The sequence below is a fragment of the Lagopus leucura genome, unplaced genomic scaffold (assembly GCF_019238085.1).
Source record: "Lagopus leucura isolate 7727_CA_CO unplaced genomic scaffold, USGS_WTPT01 Super-Scaffold_100016, whole genome shotgun sequence".
Taxonomy (NCBI): Eukaryota; Metazoa; Chordata; class Aves; order Galliformes; family Phasianidae; genus Lagopus; species Lagopus leucura.
The window spans coordinates 15,903,031-15,918,809 of record NW_024962270.1 but is presented as its reverse complement, the minus strand read 5'-3'; the positions used below and the strand labels follow the sequence as shown (position 1 = coordinate 15,918,809).

The following is a 15,779-nucleotide window of genomic DNA, read 5'->3' as shown; positions in this document are numbered from 1 at the left end:
CCTCAAGACCACAAAGCTCCAACCCCCCTGCTTCACACAGGGCCACCAACCTCCACATTTCACAGCAGCCCAGGCTGCCCAGGGCCCCATCCAACCTGGCCTTGGACACCTCCAGGGATGGACAGGGCACCCACAGCCCCTCTGCGCAGCTGTTTCAGCACCTCACCATTGTCATATCAAAGAACATTTGAGAGGAGTCTTTCCCTTTCCACGTTGCATTTGCTTTTTCCCATCTGTGCACACTGACATACACCTACAGCAATGAGGAAATGCACTGTACAGCTTTCACAGCAATAAGCCAGAGAAAATGCCTGAAATCCTGCCCACAGCTGAGGTGCTGCTGATAACAGTGTAGTTAGGAAGAATGCTGGCAAAAATACTGCCTCCTCCTCGTCGCTGCAAAGCCCGTTAACCACAATGCAGCCGGCTGGGTGACGCCGGGTGAAACGATCAGCTTACTTTCCCACCTTGAAATAACACTTTGAGATCACTCATCCCAGGAATTACGCTGGAGATGAATTTAACCCACGAGCGCACTAGACGGCAGCAATTTCAACGCACAACCCTGACCCCACCGCTACTCGCAGGTCAGGGTCCGGACACAGGGCCGGCCGCCCTACGGCACAGCGCTTCCGCTCGGCGCATGCGCAACAGCTCGCCCGAAGCCGTGGAGCGGGCCGCCTTCTTCCCGGCGGAGGGAACGCGGTGCGCATGCGCCGGGCCGGCTGCCCGCCCGGTTCCGGCGGGGCGGAGCGGCGCGAGGCCGGGTCAGGCCAAACCGAGCCAAGCGGCGGCGGTACGCCATGCACGGCTGGTAGAGCGCGGGCGTAGCGGCGTTGTGCTGCCATGAATCTGCGGGGCCTGTTCCAGGACTTCAACCCTAGGTGAGGGCGGCCCGCTCCGGCACTGGTGGTTGCGGGAGGGCGGGGGGAGTCCGTGCGGTGCGGGGCTGCGTGCGGTGCGCCGTCTGGGCACGGGGATCGCGGGCGGCGTTCCTTTGTTTTGGTCCTCTGAATGCGGGGCTTCCGCTGCCTTGCCGAGCAGGCTGGGAAGATGAGCTCGGTCTCAGCGACGCTAACGTTACGAAGGATTGGCAAACGAGGAAGCCCTTAAGGTGTGTGCGGGGCGGCAGGCTGCCCGCGTTCCGGGCTCGCGGAGCGGTGCCGAAGGGCGGTGCTCGGTCAGCTCCGTGCACCAGAGGAAGAGCGACGGACGTTTCAGGAAATGCGTTGTTGCGGCGATGTTCGACACCCACTCGAAAGTAATGGAAAAGCAGGGAAATGCGTTCCGGAACTGTATGGGGTTTTGTTGTTGCCGAGTGCTGCTCGTTGTCTTTAAGGGACATCTGAGATCCTCGATCTGAATAGAAGCAAGGCAGCCTGACTTGCTGCGTTCTCGATGGCTGTGTGATGAGGGTGAAAGCAGGCAGTGCGAGTTACGGCGCTGGGATGAAGGCAGTGCTCCTGCTGGGCTGTTCTGCTCCTCAGTGAGTGCCGTGCTGTGTTATCCGCGCTTTGGGATACACGTAATTACTGGCGCGTTGCTGCAGCGCGATGATGCGCTTTATGGAGCAGATCCTCTGGTGAATGGCAGCGTGAGCGTGGGTGTCTTTTTTTCCTTCCTGCGGTGTGAGCAGGTTGTGTCCTGCGCAGTTATTCGTGTCATTCCTGCTGCTGCAGACGGCTCCTATGCCCCTTCCCTGATGTTCTGTGTAACACTTACTCCTTAGATTCACTTGCTTATGGAGTGTGTCATTGTAACTATTTCAAACTCACGTGGAGACCCTCAGCATTGCAGTGTCAAGGTTGACTTGATAGTTGCTAACTTTGTTAAAAGCTTAACCTGTGTTTTTTTTTTGTTTTTTTTTTTTTGCTTGTTTGTTTTTGTATAACGTTGCTTTCAATTAACAGACTGTAAAAGCAATCTGTGGAGCCTGCTGCATCGCAGCATGTAACAATCTTTTGTCTTTAATCATTCTTCAGAACAAAATTACATCGTTTTTGTAGCTTTGTCCACCCTATTTTTAACTTATATTATTTGATTTCTATGAAAGAATGTATTTCCCCACAACATATACAGCTGGCATGTTTCTAAGCCTGTAATAGCACAGCTCTGGACTGGATCCTTGTGGGAGGGAGCTATTTATAGAAGTCCATTCGTTATGTTTGTCATGAAGGAATGCTTTAGATGTGTTCCCTTGAAGCAGGGATTTTATATGTGAAAGATTACATGTTATGTTTGTGGTAGAATCTTTGACTCTTCAGACCTGATATGATTCCTTGCGAAGGACTTTGAAAGATGTTTCCTGATAGGAATTGTCCTGTTCAGTGTTAGCTACGACCGATTTACTTCTTTAACAAATTGAATTGCCTGCCTAAATTTCTTTTTGCTTGTTTTCTAGCAAATTTCTCATTTACGCCTGCCTGCTGCTTTTCTCTGTGTTGCTATCCCTACGTCTGGATGACAAAATTCAGTGGAGTTACTGGGCTGTGTTTGCACCAATATGGCTGTGGAAGCTGATGGTGATTGTCGGCGCCTCAGTGGGAACGGGAGTGTGGGCCCGAAACCCGCAGTATCGGTAAGTTGTGGCTGTTTGACTTGCAGAACATAGGGAACGTAGGCCATCTTACTACTGAAATAAACCTCAAAATAGGTTTTTAAAAACTGTGAGACATAACAACATCCGGAAGGTTTGTTTTTAACGTGCAGCTTGTGATAATCATTTAAAGTGAGTGCAGACAGTGTTTGATGGCTATGGATGTCTTCATCAGAGCTGCAACAGCTTCTCACAAGTTTCGAGAATATTGTCTTTGGGAAGTTAAAACCTGCCATGGGGGAATTCATCTTTCTGTTTGAACGTTGAGAATTCTTCTCTTTAATGTAATCTATATAAAAATGTGTCTTTATAGTGCTAGAGATCTGCTATACTTAATTGGATTATTTTCTTAAATCAGCTTCTTAAATACACAGGTCATTTTGAAGAATGGAGGATTTTTCTTCACCTTGATATGTAACCTTAGTGTACAGATGAATGAGTATTTAGTTATTCTTGAACATGCAATGGAGATGGATAATTCTCTTTAGGCTAGAATTACTTTTTGATAAGAAATAACCACGTAGTAACAACTAATGTACACAGACATGTAATAACCACTGATATACGCAGACATGTAACATTTCCAAAGTGAGGTACTATTATGAATTCCTGTTTGTTCTTTGCCAAAGGTGCGTAACTGTGATATTTTAATTATCAGTGTAAGCTAAAATAGCTTTCAGTCTTTTAAATGCACACGTGCTGACTTTTCTGACAATCTCAATGGGATGTGAACTTGAACGTGCTAAGGAAAGGAAACTACCTTAAATCAAATGTTATGAATTCATACCACTTTTCTTTCTATGATGGATATAAAATGGAAAGTCTTGTGCACAGATCTTGTTCTGATGCATTCTATTGTGTGGTTCAAGACTGTCTGATTTGCCTTTGTATAGGAAAAAAGCACAGTTTCTCTGTCTGTGCTGTTATTATAGAGACTTTTTAAAAAATAAAAAATATGTAATATTTTGCTGGAATATGCAGATTTAGGGGACTAAAGGCATTTTGTGGGGAAAGGTGTAGAGTCAGTGAGAACTGGGACAGGAGCCAAGCAGGTAATTTTAGACTTGGTTATCATGCACATTGCTAGGAAATAACTTAAGTGTTTAGTTTGTAACACAGAAATCCTGCTTTGTATCTGCATAGATATTGAATCCTTAGAGAGTTTTCAAATTGTGAAAATTCCGTTTGCTCTTTTGTCTGAATAGGAATAATCTATTCAGGTTATATTCAGGAATATTTCCTGAATAGGAAATAACCTAATTGCACAGCTTTATGGGGAGGAAGTCCTGTTTCTTATTCAGTGCTGTATTTTAACAGCGGTAATTGAGAGTAAGACATATATTTATTTAAACAACGGAGTTACCATCTCAAAACTAATCCCTGTAAGCAAAATGTTTTGGGCTGTTCGCAGAGCAGCGTGCTTTCTCTTTGGCAAGTGAACTGAATACCTTCTTTACCTCTTTTTAGAGCAGAAGGAGAAACGTGTGTGGAGTTCAAAGCGATGTTAATTGCAGTGGGCATCCACCTGCTGCTGCTGATGTTCGAAGTCCTGGTGTGTGACAGAATCGAAAGAGGAACTCATTTTTGGCTTCTGGTCTTCATGCCGTTGTTCTTTGTATCTCCTGTGTCAGTTGCAGCCTGCGTATGGGGATTCCGACATGACAGGTCCCTGGAGGTAATTGTTGTGATGTATAAAAACTAGGACAGTGCAAGACAGAGTTTCTTAAGAGTTCCTCTTACAAAAACATAGCATACGTGGCTGCCTTACTTTGTTTGTCCTGACATACTAAAATGAAAAGTTAGGATTGGGAACAACACTTTGAATCATCTCTTCCATTTATTATCTCTTTTCAACTACCAGATAGCAGTACATCTCAAACCTGTCTGTTTATTATTATAAGCTATAAGAACGTGCCACAAACTCTGACTATAAAATAATAGAAACGTGGAAACTGAAATTACTGAAAAGTACCTTCCATGTTAGGCAACAGTACCCCTGGACTTCCTGAGCCCTGGATAATCAGAGTTGAAAATTTCTTACCTTCTTAATCAGTGTGATTAATTTGTAATTTGGGAATGCAGGCAGCAGGTATAAAATGATAATTCCATGTTTTCTGCCTCTAGCTCCTTTCCTCTCTAACTAGTTTCAGGAAATGCTCCTTAAACCCAAAAGAGACTTTTCAAGAACTTCCCATGGTTATGGCAATCGTAGTAGCATATATGAACATCATTGTGAGCTCAGAAAAAGCTTGTTTTTGTATGTGATGTTCATTAGTTATTCTTTTCTCTGTTTGCATTCTTGTAGTTGGTTGGTCTTATGCTGAAGCGTGAGTTGTTTGTGTGCGTGTTTTTTACTTATTTATACTTTTCAGAAGGTTAATGTTAGAAAATTACTTTAAATCCAGTTTTTTTTAGCTTTGTTAAAGCAATGCCTACTTAAACAGTGCAGACTTCTGAAGTATGGAAGTGCCTGACACCTGTTAGAATGTAGTTTTTCCCTCCCAATGTTATGAATTCCAAAGGCATTTATGCAAGAGAACACAGTGTACGTGTATGTTACTGCGAAGTAGAGCACGTTGTCTGCCTCTGAGAAATACTTCATTTCAAAGGTGGCTTATGTATTCACATGTTAAGTAAAATAGAAAATGTTCTAAGCTTAACTACAGATATTCTTGAGGTTTTTTTCAGTTAATGTTTCCGTTTGATCTTTGAAATTCCTACCCGCCTAGGATTGGCCCATAAACTTCAGGATTAGCATCTTGCTGAGTCCAGTGTTTGTTATGTTTGCCCACAATATCAGAGACAGATGTGGGAAGGTTCAACCTCTACTGTCGCAGCACCAACCAGTGTTCTGTTCCCCTTCATTGCTGTGTGATGGATGGTAGCAGAAGAGCAGTGTTAGAAAATGCCATCTGACATGGAAATGTGTATGAAGCAGAGGGGCAGGATTGAATTCCTCCATGTGGGAAAAAATGGCACCCATTGACATTCACTGGCACTTTCTGAACATTTATGGAGACCAAACAATGGATGTGAGCACAGTGGTGCATCTCAGCAGTGGCAGCAGTGACCTGAAAGTCACTGAAGTCATGTTCCAGACAGCCATGCACAGCTATCACACCACAAAGTGAAGAGCATCTCAGTCAGCTCATCTGCATGAATCAGTGGATCCTGACCAGGAGATTGTATACAGAGTTGAATATTGACTGCAGTGCATGGGAAACAATGGTCACAGTGTTGGAAAATCACAGTTTATGCCAGGATGCTCCCATGAATGCTGACACAGGAATAGGAAGAACACCCTATGCAAATTTGTTAGGACCTATTGAATCATTGTGAGTTCCCTGGATTGTATAATTACTGGTAACAAGACATGATGGCATTACTATGAGCTACAGTCAAAACAGCAGTCTGTGGAGTAGCAACACGTGATTTCCCCATGAGAGAGAAAGTTCATGATGCAACCCCTCAGCAGATAAAGCAGTGTGCAGTGTCTTTTGTGATAGGAAAGATGTTGTCTTGTATTAGTATTAGTAATTGTCTTGTATTAGTAATGTATTAGTGCAGCAATTAAAACACTTTTTTTTTTTTTCTTTTAAGACTTCATAACTTTGAGTTTAAGGACTTGAAAAAAAATCTATCAATATTTATTACCTAAAGAAAATAGTTAAAGTTACTTCCTAATTTCTTTTTTGTTTTTCCAGCCTGAACAGTTTGGCTTTTTCCTTTGACAGATTCCCAAGTTGTCTTGCAACTAACCTCATAATGCTAATGTTAACCAATGTATCTTTTCTTTCTAGCTGGAGATCTTGTGTTCAGTTAATATTCTGCAATTCATATTTATTGCCCTCAGACTCGATGAGATCATCAGATGGCCGTGGCTTGTATGTAAAGTATTTTCTTCTTAAACTTGTTCAAATACTAAATTTTATATAAGTATTTGCTGCAGGGAGCAGTTAATGTGTATGGTCAGAGTCTGTGATCTCTATTTTGCTTATTTAACAGTCCTTTGCTGAAAGTCTGACATTTCATTCAGTAGTCGTAGGAGACAGGCTGTTCTTTGGATAGGAGCATAGCATTCCTTCCTTCAGGGGAAGAGAGGCATGCCATCAACGGTAATCAATCCCTGTCCAATTGCTGGAGAAAATAAAAACCTCAACAGAAGTTCCCAGTTGGAACAGTGAACTAGCCAGGAAAATGATTGTTGACTTAAGAAATGTGTAGGTAAATATTGTGTGAAGTAACTTTTGTTATGCTACCATGTGTCTAAATCCATTTACTGTGGTCACTATCAAAATATGAAGCAGTAGATTTAAGCACGTGGCTTTAGAATACAGAAGTTCTGTATCTGGATTTCTATAAACTGCATAAAGCTAGTAGCCTGTCATGATTACGATTGTTATTTTCCAAGCAACATGGTAAAGGATCTCCTGTAGATACCTCCTTGAGTAAGTTGTCCAATGTAGAAAACGTTGAAGTCAATTTCAATACTGTTTGAGTCCATTCAGAATCACAAGAAGTTTTATTCAAGCAGGCCTATCTTCATTTTTGATTGTTTTGGCTTGATGGAGTTCACAGAGCTTACTGAGGAGTCCCAGAGAGTTGATATGGCTCGTAACAGCCCATATGACTTGTGAAGCTCTTTTGTTAGAGATGAAATGGTTTGGAGGATTACCCTCGATTTTATTCTTCTTTTTTAGTCTTAATATGTGGGTCCTTACTGTAACTTACTCTTAGTGCCTTATGTAAATGAATAAAGGCTAATGAAAATGCATCACTGGGTAGGGCAGAAAGCAGTAAACTTCTTTTTTCTTTCAGGTTGTCTGCGTTCCGTTGTGGATCTTGATGTCCTTTCTCTGCCTGGTGGTGCTCTATTACATCGTTTGGTCTGTTCTGTTCTTGCGTTCAATGGATGTGATTGCTGAACAGAGGAGGACGCACATCACAATGGCTGTCAGCTGGATGACAATTGTGGTTCCTCTGCTCACCTTTGAGGTAGGATGAAGTGTGAGGAGTTTTGTGTATCTTCTTTGTTCAGTGAGTAATGAATACTGTGTGTACTCTCTCTCTCTCTAAACTTGAAATTAAGATGCCCTGCTTTGTTTGGGAATAAATATAAACTGTAAATAGGAAAACCAAGAATCATGTTTTTGTTTGTGTGTGTGTAAAATCTGTTTCACAATGAATCTGCTAATTCCTATTTCTGTAGAGGCCATTTTCCTTAAATTTCTGAAGCTAAAGGTCCAAGATCACTGCACGTTTTAGAGAACTTTGGAGATGGATATTACAAACTGACATTATTTTTTTTTCCTGTTTAGATTTTACTAGTACACAGACTAGATGGGCACAATTCTTTCTCTTTTATACCCATATTTGTTCCTCTGTGGCTTTCACTGATAACTTTAATGGCAACAACATTTGGACAAAAAGGAGGAAATCACTGTAAGTATTTATTAATTGATGCTATGGATGTTGCAGTTTGGTGTTCTTTCACAACAAGGCAATGTAACTTAATAGGATTTTTCAGAGTTGAAAAGAAGCTGCATAGAAAATTGTTCTGGGTGAATTTTCATGCTGTTGCTAATTTGCAGCCAAATTAGTTTGGAAAGGCAAACATCCGATTTATCTTTTGTTAGGGTTGTATGATATATGAAGTAGAGCAGTTGGTCATCAGGTATAATCTCTGTGAAAAGATGGGTGTGGGTTTTATAGGCAAATCTTTAATTATCTTAACTTGGTTCACTGAAAGGTTTGACTTGGGGCAGACTGCTCAACGCTGACCTTGGTATTCATTGACAGAAGAGTGCCATCTACTGAATCACAAGTGGCACTTCATTAAATGCTCTCTTTCAAATGTTTAGATAGAAAGTACATGATAAACAGAAGAGGTGCTGTTGTTTTAATCTAGAATAAATGCCAAGGATGAGATGCTACTCTCTAGCTAACAACAGAAGTATTTGGGGAATACTGGACACATAAGCTGACATACATTAGTAAATCTATGTCATTGCAGCATCTCTGGTACTGTAACCTATGCATATCAGTGAAAATTGGCATGAATGTCTTCTCAGGTGGCAGTTTTTGATTGCTGGAGTGATGCAAGGCCTTTCTTGTTCTGTTTATTTACTGATGTGCTGCTTAACATGAATTGTACTGGCTTCTTGCTATAGTGTATAGCTGTAATGTGTACATGTGCACACACACTTGTGTATGTATCGCCTGACCTGTAATGTTCTGGCTGCTGTCAGTGGTGCTGAGAAACAGCACTAACATAAATTTTAGATTGCTAATGAAAACAGTCAGGAGAACCTAAGAAGGCAGATGAAGCAGTCTTGGTTTCTTCAGTTTACTTCTAACTCTGCTTGCAGTCATGTGAAAGGTGGTGGTTTGTTTGGTTGTTTTTTTCAGGGTGGTTTGGAATTCGCAAAGACTTCTGCCAGTTCCTGCTTGAGATTTTCCCATTCCTACGTGAATATGGAAATATTTCCTATGATCTTCATCACGAAGATAACGAGGAAGCAGAAGAAACCCCAGTTCCTGAGCCACCAAAAATTGCACCGATGTTTCGAAAAAAGACTGGAGTGGTCATTACACAGAGTCCTGGGAAATATGTGATTCCACCTCCCAAATTAAATATCGATATGCCAGACTAAGATGACAGCAGCCTGTTAAAACTGGAACTGGGAATCAACAAACAAATGCAGTTCATCTCATGCCTCATCCCAATTAATTTAAAATAGCTTTTGCTTGATTCAGTGGCGTGGATCACAAAAATCGGAGATCTTGAAGATTGAGAGTTTTTCCACAGAGATTTTGTGAACCTCCCTAATGGTTCACTTGGCACACATGCCTGTATAGTATTTATATGAACATTTTAGCAGTGTAATATATTGTTTAAAAGTCTCGTCCTGTACAGTATAAGTATTATCTAAAAGTATTTTTTTAAAAAGCCTGTATGAAATGCCTGTTCTATTCCAAGTGTCTTTCGGGTTATAAATATACGCTCATTTTCCATGTCTGTGCTGAGTAGTTGTGGATGTCTTGATATAGTACCTCTTTTTTCTTTTCTGCTCAGCCACAATCATTAGTTTAATTGTGAAAGCACTGGTGTGTTGTGCTTCTGAGGAAGGACTGGAAAGATTTTGGGGAGGAAATCGAATGTATAGCAGCTTACTTGATGCTTTTGAGTTAGCTACGTAGATTGGTACATATTTCAATTTTTGCAGTGGCTTGGGAGTGAAGTTGCTTTTCCAGGTTCACTTTCTAACTTCTCCTGAGCATTATGTATGCCACCCTGTCATTAGTTTGGCTGTTTAATAAACTGTTGCCTCTTGCATTGTGTGCGTAATCTATGCGAAAGATTAGTTTTCAAGTTGGTTTGCTGATATAAATATCTTAACTCAGTCTTCATTACCAACTTTTTTGTATGATATCTTTAGTACAGATGATTAAACTGTTGAAAATAGAAACTGGTCCATGTTGGTATAGTTTTTTTCATTTGAGGAGAGATCTTCTTTTACTGGTTTACTTAGCATCCAGCTGATTTCAAGAAATTAGTCTTTGAAACCTATATTCCATTAAGTTCTACCACCTACCATCAGCTGCCTGTACCTTGTACTTCCTCTTTCTGTTTGCACAAACCCACAGCTTATTTAAATATCATGGATCATATTTCCTCTCTCTTACTATGGCAGTGATATAAGAGTGTATGGACACTTCTCTGTGTATGAAAGATGTTCAACTGAAAAGCTGCAAAGTTCTTCCACTTAATTTCTAGTGCTGCAGCCCACCTTGTTCCTCCTTTCTCAGTTGGTGCCATTTGTTCCTAGTGGCCTGGCTAGCAGGATGCAGCCCATCTGGTGCTGTAACTACCTTCTGCTGAAGGAGTCAGCTAAGCTGAGGAAAAAATAGAGCTTTCTTGACCAGGAGGTCTTCTGGTCTGGTCTTCTGAACAAGCTAGTTAACTTGGCAGACTCAACTTCTGTCCTAGTATGTGACAGAAGAGAAGCTTCTGGTACAATCTCAGGAACTCCAGTTGAAGAGGCTTTTCCATCAACCTCAGGTAAAAAGAATGTGCTTAATTCTACTAGGGAGAGCTCTATGGGAGCTGGTAGCTTTCCATCTTTATTTATATATATATATATAAAATAAATAATAATATATAATAATAATATATATATTTATATATATTTTATGTATATATATATTTAAGCAGCCCTGGAACCTTTCTGAAAGCACTCCATTTCAAACTCTTCAGTGAGATGATAATGGGCAGTGTGTGGTGTGTGGTATCTAGAACAGCTTGAAGAGGAAGTGCAAGTAAGGAGAGGGCTGCTGGGATGTTCTGAAATTGGAAACATGAAACATTTCACTCATGACCTTCATCTCTGGGGATTCAGCAGAAAATAATTCCAAGCTTTGGCATGTTCGAAAGCTCTCTAGATGGAGCAGCAGCTGGGGGGCGTATGTCAGATCCTCTTTATGTGAGCTAATTTCTCAGAACACTCTTGTGTGGCACATTTATGCCCAAACAAGCTCTTCTGAACCTGTGAAAGGGAGAGAATGCTCCTGAAAGTTCTTTTCAATATATTAGGAGATTAAAATTTTTAGTTCTTCAATCTTGAAATGGTGACAACTGTCTCCTTTGCATTTTACACTGATGTTTCTAGTGCAGCCCAAACTTAATAAGGATTGTCCAAAATGCAAGTAAAGCTTTGGTACAAGAAAAGAAGAGCATATTCCCTGCATCTGCCCTGTGTCTAAAGTGGAATAAATGCCACCCAGGGAGAAGCAGGGGTGTTCTGCCTGCATGGGGAGCTGCTCCGTTCTCAGCAGCTCCAAGGCAAGACATGCAAATGTTCCAATGTCTTAATGAAAAGTGTTCTCCAGTTCTCTTTTTTTTTTTTTTTTTTTTTTTTAATCTGGAATCCTGCTTAGCTCCTAAAAGAGAACAGCTTCAGACCAAAACTAAGAGGGGTGAGTGTCACTGGCTTTCATTGAAGAGAATGTGTGGGCTTGCTATCAGGAAATAAAGTTTCATTAGTTTCATTCAGAAATGAAAATACTATGGTAATGCCTCTGTTCCATGTGAGAAAAAGAGTTCAAGATCAGTGTATGAGATTCATGTAATCTTTTAAGCAATTGTTTCCCAGTGGTGGTTTGTAATTCCAAACTTGAAGAGCCTGCTTCAGATTTAGCAGCTGACTGAGAGGTCTAGTGTTTGTTAGTTCTTTATATATATGTATATATAACCAGATACACATGCATCACACAGCATTAGACTGGATTTTAAATCGGAACACATTACCTTGACCATGCATTATAAAATTATGATTTATTTACACTTGTATGTACATAAAACATCTAGTGAAACGTGACTCATTTTCAGTAATGATCATAAAAAATGGGATCTTGATTCTCTCTCTTCAGAATAGCAATTCTTCAAGCAATTACTTTTGGAAGGAATACTGTTCAATTCACTGGTATTTAAGAAGGCGATCTGTCAAGAAGTTTGCACTTAGGCAGAAGAAAACACAGTGTGGGGCAACTCCTATGATGCTGAAGGGATCAATTCATCAGGGATGTCGACCTGCCACACTCCTCTGCTCCCTTTTGCAGGGATTGGTTCCAGAAGCCATCTTGGATTTGAAACAACAGTCAGGTATTTCTGTTCTAGATTACTGAGAACAGCTTTGTTTTCCAGCTCCAAAGTCTTTTCAGGAGGTACATCTTCTGGATACAAGGATGTCTCTCCAATGTCAATTAATCCTGTATCAGAAAACAAAACAGTTTGAGAAACTAGAAAAAAGTTTTCCAAAAGTAAAACCTCCCAGAAGACATACAAAGCTGCTGATTTATGCTGCCAGAAGAAGACAGTACAAAACATGCACACCTTAAACAAGTGTTGGTCGTTGCAGAAGACAGCTTGTTGCAAGAGGGAATTTCAATGTTGTCTAAAGATTAAAAATACTAAATTACCAAGGAAGCTTTTACAACTACCCAGTTTAGCATGCAGTTTACATGAAGGTTACCAATCCACACATTCCTTAGTACCTAACAATTTTTTGCACCATAGAACCAGTCTTCTGGAACAAGCAATAGAAGGAATTGCTAAAAATATGCAAATGAGAATGTGAGATACAGGATGTGAAAACTGAACTGATACCTAGAAGGAATGTTTGACACACACTTTGAGTATTCAGAGCAGTAACATACATTATTCTTCCTGTTGGAAATATTCAAATAATGTATCAGGACGGTATCTCTGATAAAGCAGATTTTATTAGCAGATGCAATGTTGGGCCTCCTGCAAGCAGGAGAGCTTGCAGAAAGCAGCCTTACATCTTTTATGCCCCACTACTTGACGCTGATCTCTTTCTCCCCTGGTTCCTCCTTGGCTGGGTACTTCAGGATCACAATCTTCCCGACACTCAACTAAACATACAGATACCGGCTAAACATCAGTTGCTGCTAGCTAAGCATATATCACTAATCAGTTAAGTTCTCACATTTGCTCATTCAACACTTGGTCATTGTTTCTGGACATCTGCTCGTCCTTGCATAGAGATAAGCTTGGAAGGAGGACAGGGGGGAATATCTTGATGCCTGCCTGTTGCATCCCAACCTACCCACAGAGCAAGGCAAGCCAGCCTTGTGTAGAGGCCCTGGCTTCTATGATGTTTGTTAAGTCTGTTTTTCTTTTGCTGAGGGTCTCTTATCCAAACAGAATAGCCCTACAACATGCTTTCTAGTCCTAACACTATACCTATGCTATTTGGAACATTTAAAAACTATTGCAGTGTTGCAAGCAAAAATTAATCACAATTCAGCAACTATATTTCTAATATAGATGGTATTTCTACTTTTTCACAACAGCTATTTCTAAGTTACAAAATACAAATACACTGTGCTCTACTTCTTCAGATCAATTTCCCTTTTTAATCTCTAATGCAGAAACAACATTCCATTCCTACATTCTGCACAAAATAATTCAAGAAGCATCACTCTATCCTAACTCTGTACTACAGAAATAAAATCATTCGCTGCCCAAGTAATAAGACCGATAGAGCAGCTGTAGAACTGAAACAGAATTGATCTAACATGACATGAAAAGCAATGCCGTATCACAAGTTCACTTGACTGTACTGCACTGCAAAACGCTGCAGGTTTTCATACGCTCAAAGATGTAATAAAAAAAGTGGAACTGCCACCCTGCCCAGAGCTGCTCAGCTCGGGGAGCAGCATTGCCCAGCACAGCTGGATGGCGATGCCGTGACGAGCCCGGCCGTGCAAAGCAGGCACCCGTCCGAAGAAAACACGCCGAGAGATGAAAAGCTTGCTCGGAAATGCACGGCCCACAGCTGCCCACCTGCGATAACTCCTCTGCCGAACTGCTCCCCTTTTTCCAGCAGCTCCTGCACCTCCTGCAGCGTCATTCCCAACCTATCCAAAAGAATCGCCCTCCACGACTCATCCTCCCAGTCCTTAACGGCGATATGAACAGCCACGGTGCGGTTCCGGTACTTAGCGAGCACCGGCCGCCAGCGAGTCTCTATGGTCTTGATCCGGTTTAAAACCAGCCCAGCGTAGGGCTGGCGGAAGGAGAGGCACCCGACCTTCATCTCTGCGTTCATCGGCACCCGCCGGGTTTCGGATACGCAAACGCGGCCGGCGGCACCCCGCTATCGCCGGCCCTTACCCGCGCGGCCCCGCTCCCGTTCCGCACCGCGCTCAGGGCTGCCGGCGGAAGGAGCGAGACGGGGCGGAGCGGCGCTGGGCGGCCGTGGCGCTGCCGAGCCGAGGAGCTGCCGCCTGCTGGATGGCTGAGCGGGGAGGAGAGCTGCGGGAGCTGCAGGGAGGAATAGTAACGCTCACACGCGGGAATGCGACCGAGCTCGCCGACGGCGATTCCTGGCTGCGGTGGCTTTTATCGCTGTGTGAAAACGCGTTCTAAACCACGAGGTCTCAAAATAGCGGGATCTCAAAGGCAGGAATAGAAGGATGATCCGGTAGAATCAGAGACGGGCCGCTCGTTTAGTTGAGAAAGGCAGAGGAAGTTCACCGGCGAAGGGTAAGATCGAGAGGATGCTTTTGTTCTGTGCGGTTGTTTGTCAGCGCTGTGTAGCAGCGGGGCTCCACCGTCACCGCGCGGCTCTGCAGCCGCCCAGGGCAGTGGCGGCGGGGGTTGATGAGCGGCGCTTTAGGGGCTTCTTCTGCTGAGCGCTCCCAGCGCCCCCTCGGTGATTATTTTGTACGCTGAATTATTTAATGGCTGATAGCATTTAAATGCTGAGAGCTCATTTATCATATTTCTGTTGTCTGAGTTTCCTTTTTTTTTTTTTTTTTTTTTTTTTTTTTTTTCCCTTGGACACTTCATAGAATCCTTAGAATTGGAAGGGACCCTTAAAGCCCATCTGGTCCAACTCCCCTGCAGCGAACAAGGACACCCACAGCTCCATCAGGTACTCAGGGCCTGTCCAGCCTGACCTTGTGCATCTCCAGGAATGGTGCACCAGCACATCCCTGGGCAACCTGTGCCAGTCCCTCACCACCCACACTGTAAAAGACTTTTTCCTTACATCCAACCTAAATCTACCCTCTTTAAGCTTGAAACCATCTCCCCTTGTTGTGTCACAACAGACCGTGCTGAAGAGCCTGTCCCCTTCTTTCCTGAAGGTAATGAAGTGTTCCAGGTGTTCCAGATGGAATCATTTCAGCCCTTTATATAATGTCATATCAGGAGAGAGTAATGGATGACATGAATTTAAGGTCGTTGTAGTTTTTACGGGGTTATTATTTTAAATGTCCCTTAGCTTTAAGCTATTTCCATCTTACTAGATGTGCATTAGTTGAGGAACCTGTTGAATCTGATTAGCATTGCAAGTATGTAATAAGCTTTTGTGCTTTTTCTTGTATTTCAGTATTTTTCCCCTGCATTATTCGTTTATATGAGGGCTCGGGGGAGGTTTTCTTCTGTGTTGTATGCTTGGTTTGCTTTACTCCCATAGAAATTTTAGCAAGATGTGTATGACGTTTGGTTGCACAAATAAAATATTTTTTTTTCCTGATTGAAGCAAAAATCTCACTGTTAATTAAGCTCTCAAGTTTAACAATTTTAAGTAAAATGTGAATGGCAAAAGACTCATGCTGTTACTAAGGGTGATTAAATGTTATGTCAGAGAAC

General features: G+C 42.2%; 2 protein-coding genes across 3 annotated transcripts; one reads left to right on the top strand and one right to left on the bottom strand.

Annotated features, from left to right (window-relative positions):
- The first annotated feature begins 747 nt into the window (after positions 1–747).
- Positions 748–9,932, top strand: TMEM185A (transmembrane protein 185A). 2 transcript variants are annotated; one of them, XM_042876748.1, is made up of 7 exons: positions 748–884; positions 2,402–2,578; positions 4,064–4,271; positions 6,397–6,480; positions 7,415–7,591; positions 7,915–8,038; positions 9,005–9,932. In XM_042876748.1, exons 1-7 carry the CDS (start codon positions 847–849, stop codon positions 9,247–9,249), a joined length of 1,053 nt encoding a protein of 350 aa, XP_042732682.1. In that variant the 5' UTR covers positions 748–846; the 3' UTR covers positions 9,250–9,932. The 2 variants fall into 2 exon arrangements, with proteins under 2 accessions (XP_042732682.1, XP_042732681.1); XM_042876747.1 differs by lacking the exon at positions 748–884 and adding an exon at positions 969–1,486.
- Positions 9,933–11,899: 1,967 nt separating this feature from the next.
- LOC122182935 (protein EOLA1-like) lies at positions 11,900–14,288 on the bottom strand. Its single transcript, XM_042876625.1, has 2 exons — positions 13,965–14,288; positions 11,900–12,364 (listed from the first exon to the last, which is right to left on the bottom strand). Exons 1-2 carry the CDS (start codon positions 14,227–14,229, stop codon positions 12,147–12,149), a joined length of 483 nt encoding a protein of 160 aa, XP_042732559.1. The 5' UTR covers positions 14,230–14,288; the 3' UTR covers positions 11,900–12,146.
- Between the last annotated feature and the right edge of the window lie 1,491 nt (positions 14,289–15,779).